The 20,226-nt window shown below is 38.9% G+C and overlaps 1 protein-coding gene across 5 annotated transcripts in view; it reads left to right on the top strand.

Annotated features, from left to right (window-relative positions):
• Positions 1–3,829: 3,829 nt before the first annotated feature.
• ARHGAP28 (Rho GTPase activating protein 28) overlaps positions 3,830–20,226 on the top strand; it is a 94,827-nt gene continuing 78,430 nt past the window's right edge. For 2 of the 5 annotated variants that reach the window (XM_038392824.2, XM_043508081.1), the window contains exon 1: positions 3,831–4,175. In XM_038392824.2, the coding sequence (XP_038248752.1) occupies positions 4,051–4,175 (125 nt within the window). In that variant the 5' untranslated portion in view covers positions 3,831–4,050. Of the gene's footprint in view, positions 4,176–19,447; positions 19,831–20,226 lie in introns of those variants that run through there. The other 3 variants (XM_043508080.1, XM_038392830.2, XM_043508079.1) reach the window with 3 other exon arrangements.

The following is a 20,226-nucleotide window of genomic DNA, read 5'->3' on the forward strand; positions in this document are numbered from 1 at the left end:
TAACAGCAATAATTAAAACATTCTATCTCCATGACTCATGATCTATGAGGACAAGATCCATACTCCAAGAAGCTTACAGTATAATTTAGACAATAAACATTCTTTTGTCTGTTCTCTGCTTAAAAGGAATTTTGACCAAAAGAAATAAAAGTACCTATACATTTAGATTTTAAAGTCTGTTGGAGATGGCATAATTTCATGTTAACAGTTACTGAACGGCTTTCACTTTCCTTCCGTGCACTTGTACTTTATGTATGGAACCTATATAGAGACACTTCTGCACAAAAGTTTACAGCTTGAGCAAACTGTTGCATTCATATAAGGACTCAAGATGGGCAGACTGATTCTGAAAATATAATAACTAGCCTTCGCTTTAGTCCCAATATTTTCAAGCCAAGTTCTCAAATGTTGGGCCCCTAACTCCATATTTAACCACATAAGGAACTGGCTTGATTTTCAAAGAAACAGAGTACTAAAAGTCGTTCCCCCATTGGAAGACTCCCTGGGAAATCAAGTTTGTCAATTTTGACCTAAAAACAAAATACATTTTAAAACTCAAGGCCAGATCCTTAGCTGATGCAAATTGACTTACCTCCATCAATGTTAATATACAGTATGAGGATCTGGCATCCAGAATTTCTACAGTTTCTTATTTGCTGTGACTCCAGTCATACAGTAGTCACCATTAATAAAATCCTCACAATCTTATCTTTTGCCTAATTAAGATTACTATGAGTATTTGCAAACTCTGTGGTACAATTGATTATTTGCAACTGACAATTGATTGCAAGCATTGCTATTTTTAAATCACGCTGCTACTATATGAGTACAATCATGTTTTTGATTCAAACAGGATTTAATTTTTTTAGAACTCAGTGGATTCATAGATTCCAAGGCCAGATGAGACCATTCTGATTATCTAGTCTGACTTCCTGGATAGCACAGCCATAGAATGTCCCCCAAAATAATTCCTAGAGCACATCTTTTAGAAAAACATCCAATCTCGATTTTAAAATTCAGTGATGGAGAAGTCAGCACAAGCCTTGGTAAATTATTCCAATGGTTAAATACACTCAGCATTAAAAAACTTACGCCTTATTTCCAGTCTGAATTTATCTAGCTTCAACTTCCAGCCATTGGATTGTGTTATACCTTTCACTGCTAGATTGAAGAGACAATTATTAAATATTTGTTCTCCATGTAGATACCTACAGACTGTAATCAAGCCATTCCTTAACCTTTTCTTTGTCAGCAGAGATTCAAAGAACTCAATCTATTTATCACAATAGGTCATATTTTCTAATCTTTTAATCATTCTTGTGGCTCTTATTTGAACCCTTTCCTATTTATCAACATCCTTCTTGAATTGTGGGCATCAGAACTGTACTCTTACTTTGCTTAAAAGTCTGCAGAGTTGTCAGTGAGGGGAGAATTTGGCCCTCTATATACTGTACTCTTTTATTATTGCCATATTACTAGATCAGTTAAAACTTTGCTTAATGGTTGATTCATATATTTAGTTAGTTTAAATCTGAGCAGAGTTTTTAGGGGTTTGATAATATATATTCATCTGTCCTCAAGAGCCATTATGGATATAAACATTTTCTATCTCTGTTTTATGAATGTGCATTGACTGATTAATATGTCAAATATCTATTTGTACCTAAGCCAAATAGATGTTTGCTTAGAAGTGACAGACTAACTTGTGCACCAACACACTATAAATCAGTCAAATCTACTGTTTGTTTTGCGCAAGGAGAAAATCACATTTATTAAACATATGCTTCTTTTTATGTTGTCTGTAAGATTCTATTTCCTTTATTAAATGTTATTAAATATGAAATGTTTATTTAAAGCAGATATACTAAAGCAGAAGGCACTAGAAATAATAATACAAGTATATTGCATTTATAGGGTGACTTTCATCCAGACAAAATCTAAATTACACAATTATTGTTTTCTGAAGAAAGCAAAGTACTATGGGTGATGGGAAGGGACGTAAGGGTAGTTTTTCTGGGGCTGTAGTCAGTAAAATAAACCTGTTTCAGTCTTGAATTCTCAGGTCTGGTCTCCTCAGAGAGGGCCAATGCTGTCTCAACTACAGCTTCCCATTTGGCTCCTGCTACTTTTTGTATTTCCCAACTGTCAGCTGCAATGTTAGCATCTCAAAGTGAATTTTAGAAGATGCCTTTCAAATGATGACACTGGGTTCAATTTACTCCTGCTGGGACAAGGAAATGCAAATTTCACCTCACGCACCAACAAGGAATCTAAATCTCTGCAGGATAAATCCGGGAGCCCAAAAGGTAGTGATTATATGACCACTCTCTCAAAAAGTTCTGCTTCGGGATACCAGTTTAAGGTACAGTCAGTGATCCGTATGGCTCATTCATGAATCAGCCTAGTTGATACCCCTGCACAGCCCAGAGATCAAGGAGCATAAATGTGGCTTTAAAGCCACCTTATCCCACCCATCCTACTCAGGACTTGTGACAAGCACAACTCACTCATACCAAAGGATGAGATGCTTTGACAACTCACTCATATCAGAGGATGAGGCGTTTTGACTCAATCTGACTCAAAACAGGGTAGTTAAAGATTTCTGTGCTTACTTTCAAGGTCCTCCATTGGTTTTCTGGGTTGAGATTCTATGCTGTGCCACTAAGAAGCACAGCACAGAATTCACAGCCCATTGCAGGAGGGGGGCAGGGATATTAAGGTGCCATCCCCATCCTTATCTGCCCTGGGTGCAGAAGAGGCCAACCAATGTCATTTAAACAATCCTGCACCAGCGTTCCTCAAAGTCAAAAGGCACTCTTATGGCTGTCTTATGCAGTGCCTATACTGGGCAAATTCTCCCCCAGCTGGAACTGGGGCTTTTCAAGCCAGTCATGCATGCCACTCCAGCCCTTTTACACAAAATAAAAGAGTAGGCTCAGGGCTGAGGGTCTCACCCATGATACTTAGAAATCAAAGAGAGTCATTCAATTGAATTCAACTGGCAGTGTTGATTACTATAAGAGTAAGTATTTATTTTATTTTTCATAAAATGTTAAGATCTGTGTGAAATCAGAGTTTTCACATTGCATTTCAGCTTCACAAAAGAGCTGCGAAGTTTTCTGGGGTAGTTGCTCCAAAATAAGGCCATGATTCTATTTTTGAGTTTAAATAGAGACATTTTAAATTTTCATTCCAACAGAGGTCAAATTTTGAAAAATGAGAAATATCAAACTGGTACATGTATTTATGACAAGAAACTGCCATTTCACAAAACCTTCATTATCAGTGAAATTGGGGAGCCATAATAATAGCTCTTTTCTGTAAAATTTTGTGGAAAAATCTTTATTATTTTCCTACTGCTCTCTTAATTATCCATCCAGCAACTATTAAAAAGATTGTTGAAAGTCTAATACGTAGTCAGTGGAAAATAAAGACAACTCTTTGCAGACAGCTTGTAGAATTTAACTGACCTAAATAAATCCGGTTTATTCTTCCCTGGTTATTTAAACAGACACATAGTCCACTTAGTTTATGAATCTTTCATGTAGGCATTATAGATTGCATTCCCCCTCTCCTTCCTAGGGCACGTTTTCTTTTAAAGCACTGCTCCATTCCCACGTTGCTTAGCTGAAGAATTATTTCATTTCATTTCATTTTGCTCCTTGCTGTCGGATGAGAAATCCTAGTAAGTCTGCCCTTAGTTGAGAAGAAACGAAAAAAGAAATAACCCAAGAAGAACTTGTCCAGAGCAGCTGCCCTGAGCCATGTGGGATTACCTCGGGTTTCTGGTTTCCTAAGAAACAGGGATACTTTCCCCATAGAGTTGTGTTTGTGGGCGGTGTTTTTGAATATATGCTAATTTAGCTGTCCTGACAGGAGAAAGAGCCATCTCGCTTACACAGTTCTCCTGACAGCAAACGGTAGTAAGAGGCTATTACAGTGTAAGGTCATGCATTTGCTTTTGTGACAGGGTCACTTGATCCAGCAAGTGAGTAAATGCTGGTAGTTGTCTTTGTCACCAGACAGTAGGGAAGACATGTGCCTGGGATAATGGAGATAAAGGACTCGGGCAGCGTGGTTCTGACAGCCTACCACTCCTACACTCCATCTAGGATACCAATAATCGAACAGAGCTTTGTGCCAGAGATTTCCTCCAGCCATTCTCCAATCAGCAGGTAAAGCACAAAGGATTATAAGGAGTACTGTGCCATTAAGATTTGCCTGAGCTGATTTTGTTTTGCAGTCATGTTTCCTGCTAGTATGTGAGGCAGTTTGTTGATGTTTTCAGATCACTTTGCCATTTAATCATCACTTTATTATTATGCATTATGATTACTTTCCTGCTGTGGGGAACTTACGCAATTCACTTGTGGTGTTCTTGATTAGAAAGAGAAAACGCAAGGGCTTATTTTAAGTTATTTGTACAGGACGTAGAACAAGTTTACTTGCTATCCAAGATTAGCAGCAAAATAATCCCTTATAAACAATACATACATCTATCTGCTTCTCAGTTCATCTTTTACCATGCTATGAACAGTGAGAAGGGTTCGTGTTAGGTGAGACAATTCATCAGAAAATTCAGTCAACTTTTGGATTCCACGTTGGTTTAAAAAAATACTTCCTATACTTCCCCTCCCCCCCCAAAGGATAAGGATCACGTCTTGCTTTTCTTTGGGACCTTGCAGTTGCTGATTCTCTTGCAGGCAGGCACACAAAGTAAGGCTACTTCTTTAAAGATGTCATCTAAATGAGAATATTTGTTTTAAAAGATTGCATTGCGATAAATCAGGTATTTCATACAGATTAATTTGTTTAGTTACAAACTGTGCACTTGTCCACCTGTGTGTACAGTTCTGACATAGCGATACAGTTTTGATGATTTCAATATAGATGCTTTTATTTTGGTAAATCTGAGCTTTCTCTTAAATATAGGTGTATAGATTTACACTATTTTCTAAAAATTAAAATTTATGAATGTTTCTATTGTCAGACAAAAGTTTAGGGAACACTAGCATTGGAAATGCAAAGTGATTTTATGGCTTAACTGAATAAAATGAAAACTAAAATATGAGGAAATAGTGGATGTCATTTCGAGTCATTTTGGTGTAGTTTAGAGTTGTTTAGAGTCACAGATCAATATTTTTCATTTAAGAATGAGCTCTGTGTGTTCTTAACAAGAATGCTGCTAAGTACTTCAAATTGTGAATTTTACAAGATGCTATTCAGTTTCAAATTTATTGTTTAGTTTAAATGTACATGAAAAGATGACCATTTCAAGCATCCTTCTGTTCTTTGTTTTTACTGTCCCTAGTTATCTGATGCGGATAACTTCTTTGTTCAATTTAAATGTTGCCTCAAAGCGGTAATAAATACACAATTTCATTTTAAGAAAAGAAACTTACCGTATTGTTTTGGTATTCAAATCATAGAATGATGGTTTGGTATTCAGTTACTGGTGATAATGTTGTTTGTTTTAAAAAAGAGCAAGTTAATTGGAATCTCAGTTTTGATCTCTGAGCTGAGCAATGAAAAAGTGGTTGTCTGTTATCATTTCACATACTTGTGTTAATTGTTTCAAAACTTGTTGAAAGTTCCGCTGGTAATGTGTCTGAATCTAAATCACATATACATCACTTAAAGTTCCTGAAAAGAAAGACGATATTGGTGCTTTTGAATATTTTGGAAGCTGTTGCCATTAGCCAAAATTGTATATATGACTTTGTGATACAGTCTCCCATTTCTTGTCTTTCACTTCCTGCAGCTGTCTGGGAGCAATAGCCAGATTCTGCCATATGGCCAGTCAGGGACTCCATTCGTGTTTCCAAAGCATTTTCCAAGAGAGATTTTATTAACTCAGCATGCAGCCCTGTGGAATGCAGAAGGCATGAAGGCAAATGCATTGAACGTTTCAGCAAATGGTAGAACAGTCTCTAGCTTAATTCCTGCTTCAACTTCTGAGAATTCTGTACTGCATTTCAGCTTCTAAATGGAGAGCTCTGTTGCTATCCTATAGCATGAGATTCTCTAGTATAGAATATTTCTGGTTTTATTGATTCACAGTCTAACTTCCCTGACTCAAGTGTGCGAATTCCATGATTCCTGAGGACAGCAATCTGTAAAAGTATTTACAGACTGTATCTACAGACAGTAAGAGGCAACTACGTATTTTGTGTTTGATAACAAAAAATAATCAGGAGCTTAGGCCTTGAGTCCCCTCTATCCACCTGTATAAACCCAATGAAAGGAAGAGTGGAGTAAGTCAAGATTTACACTGGTGTAAGTGAGAACAGAATAAGGTCCTTGATTACTACCCTTTGACTTATTGACTATTGAGCAGTAAATCCTATTATCTTGGGAATTGGGATGTTTCATTTCCATTGCCATAAAAATGGAAATGAAAATATCCAGCACTTTTCTTGCCTTGGAGAGATGACGTGTTGCTTTTATCAGAAAATCAGCCCAAATGACCCCAGCAGTGAGTGAAGGAATGCATAATTGCACAGTTTTATAGCTTTATGTCTGCCTTTCAAAAGAAAAAGAACAAGTTGCTAAAAGGGTCCAAAATTAATGGTTTGATACAGAGATAAGGAGCTTGTTCCTGCTCTTCTTTACATGAGTGTAAGTCAGGCGTAATTCCTTTGAAGTGAATGGAGTTACACCACTGTAAAATTTGTGTGTGAGAAAAATAAGGCCCAAATATTTTACTTTAAAGATCCTATATCTGCATTGATTTTCGGTTACTTTTTCAAAAATCACAGCTGACTTTGGGTTCCTCAAATGCTGTCCAATTTGAGATGCCTAGGGCCTGTTTTTCAGGGGTTTGCTGTGCCCCAGTATTCACATTGACTTGACTTTACAGTTGTTGTTACTCAGCACCTCTGTAAATCAGGCCTCAGTACACATTGTTGAATAATCTCGGCCTGCTGCCCTTCCCCATGAAGAATTCCCGTTGACTTAAATGGTAGTTCTTCCTGACAGTCCCATGTTCCCAGTTCCCCCCTATGCCAGAGTAACTCAGTTTTTCAGGTTTCAGAGTAGCAACCGGGATAGTCTGTATCCGCAAAAAGGAAAGGAGTACTTGTGGCACCTTAGAGACTAACAAATTTATTTGAGCATAAGCTTTTGTGAGCTACAGCTCACTTCATCGGATGCATGTACAGTTGTTCAGTCAGAGAGCTATGGTTTGCTCCCCTAGGGAAGTAGCCTTGAACCCACTGCTCATCAGAGTGATGCAGATTTCAACAATACATCAGAGGAAACAGGCCTCCACACAGATGCTCTGCTATCCAACCCTACTTATCCTGCCCAGGTTTGGACATTTTCAGGGCCTGTCCCAAACACAGTCTCCCAGGACACCTTCTAACTACAAGTTTCACAGCACAAAAGGCAAAGCAGTGAAATTTAATACAGCCTCATATTGCTCTGCATCGCCCATGGATCTGAAGGGAGAGAATAGGGAGGAACCGAACTTACTCCCATAAACTACCACTCCTGGCCTTGGCCCACCTCCTCCAGGCCTTTAATAAGGACTGCATGATTCGATCCTGGGTGCCATACCTCCCACAGAAGTCAACTGAAAAAACTGATGTCAGAATATGGTCCCTATAGGTAAAGAAAATGCTCCTCACCTATCCATACCATTCATTTGAATTGCACACTTTGCTCCTTTTGTTTCATCTGCAGAACTTCCCTTTGACATCAGTGGAAGTTCTGTACATGAAATGCATGCAGATTTTCTTAAGGGGGAAAAGGGAAGTGAAAATAGTAACCTCCATGAAGTCTCATTAGAAAAGAGTTTTCAAAGATAAATGTACTGATTTCAGTGTTTCAGTTCCAGTAGAGGGAGGGCACTCACAACACCATTCCTGGGAGTAATGTAGGGAGATTTTCTCATTGTGCTCAGCCGCCTATGCTGGATAAGGTGAAGGAGCAGTAAGGTTATAGCCCTGCTTCCACCTCATCCTCTCTGTCCTATTTGTCACTGCCTGTATTCAGGAGGGTGCTAGAAGGCAGCCCCTGGACTCAAAAGAGCACAAGGATTGTGAGCATGCTCAGCTGCTATGTATGTGATGCAAAGAGGGAGGCTCCAGCAGTTATCCGTGCAGCAACTGGATTCAAAGCAGTCCTAACTGGGTCAGGTTAAAGGTTAAGCTTGCTGTATTTAGACTCAACTATAATGGTTAGACTGTGGTTTATTCCCTCATTGCTAGCATGGCTACCAACGAAGGACTTGATTCCGCTGACAGTTACACCAGTGTAAATCAGAAGTAACTCCACTAAAATAAATGGATATGAGATCAAAATCAGACCAAAGTGGTTTATCGCCATAAAATAAATTTAAAACAGTTTCTAGAGATGGAATCACCCTGTTATATATTCATTGAATATCCCTATAACAAATAAGCATTTTGGGTGACAAATCCATAACTACTGACATTATAAATATACTAGGCAAGAAAAGAACAAAATGAAACGAGAAATGATGTTCAACAGCACCTTCTAAGCAATCTGATTAGTTTGCACTTTAGTCAAGAAGAAAGTTCTGAGATCTTTCAACTGTTTCAGGGAAAAAATCCTTCTCATTTTCTGCAGGCTCAGCATATTTCCTCCTCCCATTGTCAGACAGGCAGCACTAAACAGGAGAGTCAAAAAAGAACCTGAAAAATGACTTAAGTTATGGCAGTTGTCTCAAGTTACTTGGCAGCAGTTTCCAAGATTCTTGCTCAGCAGGACCCACTCAAACAGATTTGGGGGCCCCTGCAAAGCCATTAAATTGTGGGGAGAGGCTCTGGATGGCACAAAATTCTCATGCAATGTTCTTTCCCCTCACTTTTCTGCCCCAAACTCCTATATGATGTGACTTGGAGGAGGGATAGATAATGTAGCCTGAAATGATGTGTGTGGCCCTGGTGGTAATTAGTGAGATAGTGAATGGAGGTTTCTGTTAAACAGGAGGAGGAGTGTAAACCAGGGTTGTGATGGGTGTAAACCAGGGTTGTGATAAAAGCGGGGGGTGGGGGGAGCTCTAGTTTTTCTCACCACAGAACTATATGAAGCCGTGCATGTTCCACAACAACAGAAGCACTTAGCATCACACTATTATTGGTGGGCCATACATGTCCTGAGGGTGGAGGCCCTGTGGCTGGATGTCTGGCAGCACTGACTGAGCAGCCCTATTTCTCAGAGTTGTATACAAATGATGTCAAGAACGTCTTTTGCTGAGGTGCAGCGTAGGCAACCTTAACTATTTTAGACATTTATCTCATTGTAGCGTAAACTTTCTCAGAAGACAAAAATTGAAAAAAAACCCATGAAACCCTCTCTTTTTCAAGAACAAATCTTGAAACAGATCTCTGGGCCTTTCACGGGAATTAAAGTCCCAAGCCTATGAAATCAAAATTTAAAACTGCAGTAATCGAAAATGGTAAAAGAAATAGGGGTAGCAACTGGGAAACATTAAAGTTAAATGAGCAAAGGTTGGGGGAACACATACTTTATAGGAAAACAGCAGCTTTTGACATATTCCACTGACTCACAGTTACTAGCGGCTTCCTAAAATGGGTTTTAATATATATTTCAGCATGTTGCTATGCACTGTTATTAAAACATTTAGCAGGAGGATGCATATAAATAAGCCAGACAATAGTAGACATGTTTTTCCTGTAGTCTTTAGAAATACCTACGGAATGTCCTCTGGGACTCTCACTGAGGAATGTGGTATTTATAGTCAATTCTTCATGTTATGGTTGAAACTAGAGTTGGCTTCTCTGGTTTCTTTTTAGTGTAGTGCTCCTGCTGATCTCCCTGGTACCTCCATGTGCAAAGCTGATTGAAAACATCTGGCACTGTCCCTTTGATCATTTAGTTTGGTTGAGCATTTGGCCAGCTGCCCCATTCATTTTTAACTAAGTCACTTATCTCTGATTACATGATGGTTGGAGTTGCCTGCAAAAATGCTGAGATCTGAGAGCCCGATGTAGGCACCTTTATATTGAGTCTGACATAGTTTAGAGACAGTAAAACAAAGAGTAAGAAATTAAGAAGATTGCTGTACTGGTTTTTGCAAGACAATTCATAATGATTCGGCGTGAATGCTGTAAGGTGTGAAAACTATGTAGGAATGAAATTACAATATATAATTTCTTTTAAAAAATTTGCTAAAGAATTACAAGTAAAAGTTGGAGCAAGGTTCAGTATATGAAACAGAATCTAATTAATATTTTAATTATACAAACACAGGGCCAGATCCTAAATAGTGCTGAGCATTTCCAGTGAAGTGAATGAGTCCCAGACCATTGGCACCAATCTTTCCAATGCAGCACTTGTTTTCCACAATCTGTTTCAAGTGCCTGATAAATTGACAAATGTCCTGGATTCTGATTTCTTGTAGAGTTAGCAGTTACTTGTACCCTGGCAGTTTTCTGCTCTGATTGGCCAGACTTCTCAACTGGGGAGCGAAGCAAAACTGATGGAAGTTAGAGTAGCAGTGGGAATAGCTGCCATTCTCCTGCATTTCAGATACCATAGTGATGAGAACCATACAAGATCCAGGTAGTATGAAAGACTGCCAAAGCAGCTGGCCCATCAATCTACCTCCCTTCCTCTTTGCCTTGTGACTATGCTGCAGCAGCTCTCATGGAACTGCTTCTAGATCTGCTGCAGCTGCTAAGGCCCCTTAGAGAAGAAACAGCAGGAGTTTGAGTAACCAGAGGAGGGACAAGATGGTAGCTGGGAAATGGGGAGCAGCCACTGATGGTGGGAAGTGAAATATCCCTTTATTTGTGCTAACAACTCTCCCTAACAGGATACCCCCACTAATCGATTCTCCTCTCCATGGGCATGTATAGCTCTCAGGAATATTGTTGAGGAAGGAGACCATATACCTCAACAGGAATTTGCACTAGTACTGTGTTTGTTACAGAGGTACCATTTGCAATTAATGTTCCATGGGTTGCCTGTCAGTTCCCAGGTGATTTAATACCAGATTATCTGAAACACAGTTCCTTTCCCAATGCACTGCTGCTACAGTTGAGGTCAGAAGCAGCACTCAAACTTGAGCTCCCTTGTCGTTAACATTAGGGAAAGATTCCCATCCTCCGGGGGTGGGGGTGTCTCCTCAACTCAAGAATTCACTTCCTCTCTCATCGCAGAGCCTGTCTTTTCTCTCTAGCTACTGAAGGAGGAAGGTGAGATGAACAGTCGTTGGGGGTTACTGACATATCTGTTCTGAAGGGGATTTTCATGTATGTGTAATGTATGACATTCAAACACTTTGAGGTTGTAGGATTTTAATATATGTAAAGCCAGTCAGTGCTTGGAATGGGAATTTACTCAGTGTTTAGGAGAGGGCGGGAGGGGGATAGAGGGGGAGAGAGCAGAAAAAATTGTATTGCTGTAGCTAAAGGCCTATGGGCATTTTCATATAGACTTTATCTGAGACTTTATAAACTGGCTGTAAAATCCCTTACTGTAGAAAATCAGTCTTGGCACATGACTGATTTTTAAAAAACATAACAAGCACAAATCCTTTCGCTGATGCTGGACCAGTACTAGGTTTACTGAGGTCTATAGAATTTGGGGTGCAGAGAAGAGTTTTGCTAGATGTAGGAGGAAAAAGGACCTGTGAATCTACCTGGAATGGATGTCACTTACCAGGCCAAACCTAACAGAAGCAAGAGGCTTCCTGGAAAGTTGTGTTTTTAAATGACTTTATGCCCAACCGAACACATTGGGCCACTGGTATAGTTGACTACACAGTTTTAGGGCAGTCATTAAGGCATAAAGCCTGACTCTTCACATTTTAGTGAAGATAATAAAAAACACTGTCTTGTCAACACATGAATTTTGGACGGGAAAGAACTCATTTACACCAGGTCTGAATTTGACCCACTGAGTGATGTTTTCTTGACCTGCTTCTTCATGCATTTAGCAGGCATCAATAACCATGCTATTACCGAGGCCACAAGGGTAGTGTGCTCAAATCCTGGGGGAGGAGATAGAGTGCGCGTGTCAGTCAACATCAACCTCTCTGACCAATTAAGGGATCTGAAGGAAATTTCATCCAGTTTCCTTTCCTGGACAGATGACGGTCATGATGGAAGGCCTAAGGGCAGGAAGGAATTTAAAAGAATTTAAGAGAAACTGAGAGGGATGCTGTCAGGCCTGAACAAGAATCATTGGTAGGGAGTAAATCTGCAGTTACTAGAAACAGTAGTTGCACAAAGACTAGTGACCTTTATTTGTATGGATTTTTTTTTTAGAGCACTTTAGAGTAAATATAAAGAACTATAATGTGATGTTGGATGAAATGCTTCCTCTAATGCTTGGAATGACTTTAATGTTGAGAAGCAAAGAGACACAACTATAACCTGCTATGTCTTCTTTTATGACAAAAGCAGAATCACTCTTCAGAAACTGCCAAAAACTGGGGAATTCAAAGTTAAGACTGAGATTTCATTTTTAACTTATGTTAGCTTAAAAATTAATGGCAGAATGAGTTCAGTAGGGATGAAGTCCTACCTCGACTTGAAATGCCCAGTCTGCTGTTTGATCTAATACTTAACAGATGGTAGAGTGGAAGATAAAATGGGATGTGGGCCCTGATTTTCCACCATAGAAATCAATGGAAGTTTTGTCATTGAATTCAATGGCAAGAGGATCAAGTCCTTGAAGAATTGTTTTGTTCCCTTGGAAGATAAGGACCAGATTTTATAAGGGTATTTAGATGCCTAAAGTTGTGGATAAACACCTGGTGGGATTTTTAAAAGTGCCCACATACCTAACTCCTATGGTGCCCTAAATCCTTGAGGCCCAGATTTTCATAGGTATTTACGCATTGCTATGTTCAACATTGAAATGCCTGATTGACTTAGAATCCTAAGTCTCATTTTCAAAAGTGATGTAGGCACTTAGGCCTAGATTTTTGAAGGTATGTAAGCATTGTTCCTAAATACCTACGTCCTTATCCAATACTTAGCCAAAACTCCCACTGACTTCAATAGAAGTCTTGCTGAACAAGGACTGCAATATGAGATCTTAGGTAATAGGACATTTTAAAAATGTACAAGTAGGCCTTTCTCCTTTCCCAGTACTTTCCTCCTATGTATTTAATTATCAAATACCCAAGTTTTAAAATGTGATGTAGCCCAGGAGCAAGGGTTGCCAGGTGTCCAGGTTTCAACCAGAATGCTTGGTCGAAAAGGGACCTTCTCTTAAAAATCCCGTCGGCGGTGCTGCCTGTCAAAGGCAGGCTAGTCCCTATCTGTCCTGGAACCGCACTGCACCCCAGAAGCAGCCAGCAGGTCCAGCTCCTAGGCAGGGGGCCACAGGGCACTGGTATAGTGCTGCCCCCAGCCCAAGCACCAGCTCCACACTCCCATTGGCCAAGAACCGTGGCCAAAGGGAGCTGGGGGAGGCAGTGCCCATGGGCGAGAGCAGTGCGCAGAGCCTCCTGCCTCCCTCACCCTCCCACCTAGAAGCTGAACCTGCTGGCGGCTTCCGGGGTGCCTCAACCTGCAGCCCCCTCCCATACTCTGAATCCCTCAGCCCCACCCCCCAGCCTGGAGTCCCCTCCTCCACCCAAACCCCTCATCCCCAGAGCCTGCACATCCAGCCAGAGCCCTCACCCCTTCCTGCACCCCAACTCCTTGTCCCAGCCTGGAGCCCCTTCCCTCACCCTGAGCCCCTCATTTCTGGCCCCACCCCAGAGCCTGCACCCCCAGTAGAGCCCTCAACTCTCCTGCATCCCAACCCCCTCCCCCAGCCCGGTGAAAGTGAGTGAGGGTGGGGGAGAGCGAGCCACCGAGGGAGGGGAATGTAGTGAGCAGGGGCGGAGCCTTGGGGAAGGGGCGGGGCTAGGGTGTTCAATTTTGTGCAATTAGAAAGTTGGCAATCTCCCAGAAGCAAAGAAGTAATGCTACTGGTAGTGGAAAATCTTTGTTAAAATTGGGGGTGGGAGTGGAACTGAATGCCTTCTCGGTAGATTTTTCTGAGACTTAATCTTTTGACCATTTTGGACCCAGGTCCTGTACAAGTCACAGAATACATGACAGAGATCACAACTGTTCTGCTAACAAAGCAAAATTATTGTTAACTTGAAGATTCTTGAAGCACATTTGGAACTTTCTTAAAATCATCTGCTGATATGGGTGAATTGTTGCAATTTTAAAAAACAAACAAACAGTATGTACACTTCTATACTTCTTCAATAATAGAAGATGTCCTGTGTCTTGAACATACCACAAATAAAAAACTCTCTTTATTTTTAATCATAAGGTAAAAGATTACAGGGTTGACTCTGCAGCTGATTGCTGTGATCTGAGCTGTGTTTCATCACAGAAAGCTTTTCCCTCATGGACTCCACATCCTATGATTTTTGTAACTGTATAATTTTAAAAGGAGGACCCTGGCAAGCCATGCTTGAGGTTAACTCTGTCACACTTGATGAAGTGAGATAATACAAGCCAAAGCAGCTTGTTTCACTCTATACTGTGCACATCTGAAGTTAATTCTGTCATACTCTGTATTGCAATGAGTCTACATAGTTTTAGCAATCAAGAAATTGAAAGTAAACTTATTACCACAGGATGCCATTGGGGCCAATAACCTCGTGAGATATAAAAATAGGTTTGGACATTCATCTGAATAACAAGAATATCCAACGTCAGAACAGCTCACACTAACAAAAATTCTAGAAAAGATATTAAATCTCTTGCCTCAGAGTTTACGCTAATCTCTATTATTAGGAATTAGGATCTGAACTAATTTGTGGGAAAGATTATCCCCTGGATGCCTAATGTAAGGTTTCTTTCACTTTTCCCTTGCCAGTGTCAGAGACATGATACTGGACTAGATGGACCATACATCTAATTTAGTATGGCGATTCCTATATTCCTAGATCATTTTGAAATATATAGAACAGGCAAAAAAGTGTCAACCAAAGCAGTAAAAAATACAAAAGTGTGCAATCGCATACCAAGCACTCTATTAATAGCAATAAATCTATGGCCACTGCAGACTCCATGTTTGTCATCACTAGGTTGCACAACAACAGTGGGATGACTCAAATCTCCCTGTTCCAAAAGCACAGGCTCCCATCACTTGAGCTAAAGGAGAGTTTCTTGTTAGCTGGGTAGAGCCTATGGCTGCGTCTACACTACAAGCTAGGGGTGCGATTCCTAGTGTACTTGCAGGTATTCAATGATATAAAATCATAGTGTAGCTGCAATAGCATGGGCAGCGACTTTATGGATTAGCCATGCCAAGCACGAACCTCCCTGAACCTCAAAGGTACATATTCAGTATGTCTAAGCCACACTGACGCTGCCCATGCTACTGTGGCTACACTACTATTTACACTCCAGCTCACCCTCATCGAGCTGGCCCAAGTATGTGTACACAAGCTGGGAATCACACCCCTAGCTCATAGTGTAGATGTAGCCTCTGATACACAGTTAAGCCAGTTCTGATTCCATCCAACAGAGATCAGTGACTCCCATGTGCACACTCATGCTTACACAATTAGGTGTTTCATTAAACTATTCAGAAGATTACAGAGTTAGTTGGATATATAAGTCCTGCTTTCATACTTGAAAATTTGGTAACAAGTTACAATCAAAGGATACTTTTTTAAACTAAGGGCTTGTCTGCACAGTGGGGTAATGAGCACTATGGGGGTGTGATTTTTTTTTAAGGGTACTAACATGTTTCACATTAATTGGTCCATGTAGACCCTGCTGGTGCTCATTAAATGTTCCTTAATGTGCTTTAATGTAGTGCTGTTTTTTAGTACTGTAGATCAATAATTATGGTAATTTATTATACATTTTGTGTGAAATCATGGGCGATGTCTGTAAATCTAGTGCCAAATACACTATTTAGTCTTTTATTATTATTAACTGGAAATTTAAACCCAGACTTTAGGGATGCAGATTTTAAACTGAATCCAGATAAAATATATTTAGGGACTTTTAAAATAAATCGATCTAAACATTATCTTAATAATGTTTGGGGATGAAAATGGGACTATAACTTAATGAAGAGGTTACAAAAATTCTAATTTTATATTGAAATAGTCGAGTAGTTGCTATTTGGAATTTACTTAAAGCATATTTGAGTATGTAGCCTATCTGCTCAAGGTAAAGTCCCTAAGTATGCTCTTTGAATTGTTTGTAATGTTTTACTAATTTTCAGTGGTACAGTTACATGTAAATGTAAAGCTATAAATAAAGAAATACCAAACTTTGATAAAACTCCAAGATAGTTTTACATATTCTTTTATGTGGCATTTTTATTTCATAGTGAAATGAACGGGAAAGAGACAAGCAAATGAAGGAATACTGCAAACAAAAAGAGAACTTATTATTTATGTATTCAAAAAAGGACCCAAATTATATTTGTCTTAAATTTTTGAGAACTTATGTGGTAAAACATCATCCAACTTCTAACATAGTCTCCAAAATTTCACCTGCACAAAATTCTCATTTAGCTGTGCAAGCTGGGCAGTTAGAGAGCTAACTACCTGATCTGAATGCACAAAAGTGGATTTAATGGTGACTGACTGCATTTACAAAATTTGTTGGCAAAAGTTTGGAGGATGACTGTAAATGTGGCCTTCTATATCATTGCTTTTAAAACAGGATGTTAGAGATTGATCTTTCTCTTTTGTTTTGGAGCGTCTGAGTTGAGCGATGCCTTAATATTACCTGAGGGCCAGATTCTGAACTAATGTAAAACTCCAGTGAAGTTCTTCTGGATTAACAATGGTGTATCTGAGATCAGAATCAGAACTGTTGGCTAGATGTATACCTATAATAATATATATAAAATCTTTTGGTTAGATTGTTTTTGCATTTTCTGTGTCATGTAAAGAGTAGAATTTTGATTTTCCTAAGAAATAGTTCCTAAAATTTCTATGATTTTTAAACAACCTCAGGATGTATGTGTACATTAATTGTGGTCACCTCCATCATGTCTAACAAAATCTATTTTCTAATTAAGTATCATTAATGGAGGAGCACAATGACATTCAGATAAAGCTGTAAGCCAAATTCAGCCTTTGAATCCCAAAATGAGGCCCATAAACTTTATTCTTGTCCCATCATTTAACTCCTTGATTTCTACATGATTCAATGGAGTTGATACTGTGCTGCAACTATGCAAAAAACAAAAAAGACATTGACTACTGTAAATATGGATGGCAAATCATCACTCTTCAGTTACAGGGCATACCCATTGAAAGCATGCCTGTAATTCTACGGAGGCTGTAGCGTTACTAAGAACAGATTGGATTTTTGAGCCTGCCTCAAACCCAGCCAGCTGTAGTTAAAGCCGCAAAGGCTGACAAAGTACATTCCTAGTTGTATCAGCACAGGGGAGGGCAAGATTCATTTATCGCCTTTGAGATTATCCCTGATAAGTTCCCATCACTGGGCAGAATTCACAATATATCCAGTCCAAAATGGGACCTCAGGCTGTGCAACTGTTTTAATATCAATAAACCAAATGCTGTGAAGATACATATTTGTGGGTGTGCTGTGAAGATACATATTTGAAAATACACTAAATCCTGTCTCTAATTACGTCCCATGACAGAGCTTCACTGGATATAGTAAAAACAACACTTGATAAATATGCTTGAAAGCTGTTACAAACAATTACATTTGTAGAACTTTAAATTAATTTGAAGCAGTTTACACCAGGCACTGATAACTGCATATAGAGATATGGTAGCCGGGAATGCTTTTTCTGAGGTCTTCATAGATAAGATGTTTTTGCACTTCTGCTGATGTTTGCCACTTGAATTTTCACTTGTAAAAACTGATATATTATTGAATTACTTTGTGGGAAATTGGTTTGTGATTTGGCTGTTTCCATATAATAGACTAAATTGTCAGGCTTCCTGGAATGAAGATGCTGTTAATGAGTTTGAGCATCCTGCTTAGTCTGTATCTGTTCTGGTTTCTGAAAATTATTGCTTTACACTGTGCGTCCTCACAGCAGCTTAATATAAATATTACTTAAGCAACCCTTATACAAACATAACGTTGTCTCATTAGCATAATCACTCCCCTTGTGGGAAGATGACAGGCATAGCATTTACTTCTCACTGTTTTGCTGTGATATCCCATTTATTTGAAATCTCAAAACATGAATATTCAATACATAGGGCAATATATAAAACAAGAATCCTGTTCCATAATCCAGTAAAATAGATTCAATGAAATATATTCTAAAGCTATTGCAGAAGCAACTGGGTAGGCTTCAAGAGTAAGTAATACATAACATATAGCCTTCTATGTACACTGAAGAGAACTATCATATTCTTATGATAACTAGATGGATGTGAGGGATGAACATTTTTAACCCTCATTTTCCACTTTTCATTTGAAGACAAGAATTTTATAAGCTTGCAAGATTGCTGTAATGAATTGTCCTTTAGAAAGTATAAACAAAGCAGCCCTCATTGTTTAAGGCAATATTCCTGATGATGAGCTGCTCCCACATTAAAACTGCAACATCTAAAGCCAGAACATAAGATAAACATTTCAGTTGACAAAACCTGGAAAATCCTATTCAGAATCATAACATGTGATCAGCAGATCACATGGGTTCTGTTTGTAGAAGAGACGTGGTTTTGTTCTATGTTTTAACTATTGAACTGATTAGATTATAGTTTAAACTTTGGATTACAAATTTGATTACCATCAAACAACATTTAAGGCCAGATCCAAAAATCATTAAAATCAATGGGAAAACTCTCATTGACTTCAGTGGGCTTTGGATCAGTAGAGCCGTACGCAGATACAAAATTTAACCGCAAGCCGCAAAAATGGGTCCGCAAATATAAAGTGGATAGCCGCAGATTTACAGGGCTCTATATATTGGTCCCTAAAGACCTAATTTTAGCTCTGTTAAAATTGCTGCTAATATCTCCTTATCCTTAGTATGTATTACAAAATCTGTTTAATGCTTTATATTATTCATTCCATTATCTATAAAAATTAAGAAGGTTTTTATTGAATTCACTCAAAGATTTTACCTGATTTAATAGAGAATTCTGTCTTTTCTGTATAATACTATAGATTGGTTTAAAAATTCTATATAAAGTTTATCATTCTGTATTAAATTCACTCGGACTCTTCTGTAAGGGTCAAGAAGGAAAAAGCAGATTTCCATATTTTTTTTCTGTTAGGTTCAACATACAGACTCTATATATATATATACAGACTCTATATATATACAGACTCTATATATATATATATATATATATATACGGTCTCTCTCTCTCTCTCTCAATGTTATCACAAGTTAGCACTGGACTCAGATATCCAAATAAAACAATGAAGCAACACACACTTTCCTTCCTATTCTGATTGCATCACTGGAATCACTGGCTAATAAAGGCATTTTGTTTAAAAAACTTCCTTATGTGTCTCTCACAGTGTTGTGTGTCTGCATTCCTGTTCGTTTGTATGCTTGATTAGCTGAAATCAAATACAATGAAGTGTAGCTCCAAGCAGCCATAAAAGCCCAAAGTGAACAAATATAACAACGAGAAATCTGCATCACCATCCTCAAGGGAATCATTGTTCAGAAGGCAAAGGAACTGAAGCGCAATCATGTATCTGCTTTCCTTGCTGTCATTTTGTCATTATGTCACTGATCATGGGTTTGCTCTTTGGTGACTTACCATACTTCACTCCTGTTTGATTAGAGGTGTGGAGAGGTAACAAAAGATTTGCTGTTTCAAACTTAGAAATGTCTCCGCTTCCCACACATCTGACCCCTGGCAGGCTGCTGGAAAGAGGTGGCTAAGTTTTAAGAAAGTATGTGAGTATTGTTTTCATCAAATTATGTATTTAATATTTTATTCTTTACCTATAATAGCTTCTTTTGCCTCTCACTCCCTGACTTCTTTATGAATGCCTCTTTTCTGTTATTGAAATTAAACCCTTTACTTAGGACTTTAAGAGGCTGTAGAGTTTCAATCCTTCAAACTGCCACTGTAACTCATAGGGATACTGATCGTTCAAGTGTTTCTGATCGTAGGCAATAATTTACTTTAATGAGAATATAATTGCTGGATGACTAAGGTGAGAAGAGAATGGATTCGGGTTTTGCACTGATTTGGTGAGGAGCTATGCCATCCTAATGATGTTTTCTGGGATATATGTCTTGTATAAAATAAAATGAGGACCTTGCAGTCAGTGAACGAATATAAAAGTA

This window comes from Dermochelys coriacea, chromosome 2 (genome assembly GCF_009764565.3).
Source record: "Dermochelys coriacea isolate rDerCor1 chromosome 2, rDerCor1.pri.v4, whole genome shotgun sequence".
Taxonomy (NCBI): Eukaryota; Metazoa; Chordata; order Testudines; family Dermochelyidae; genus Dermochelys; species Dermochelys coriacea.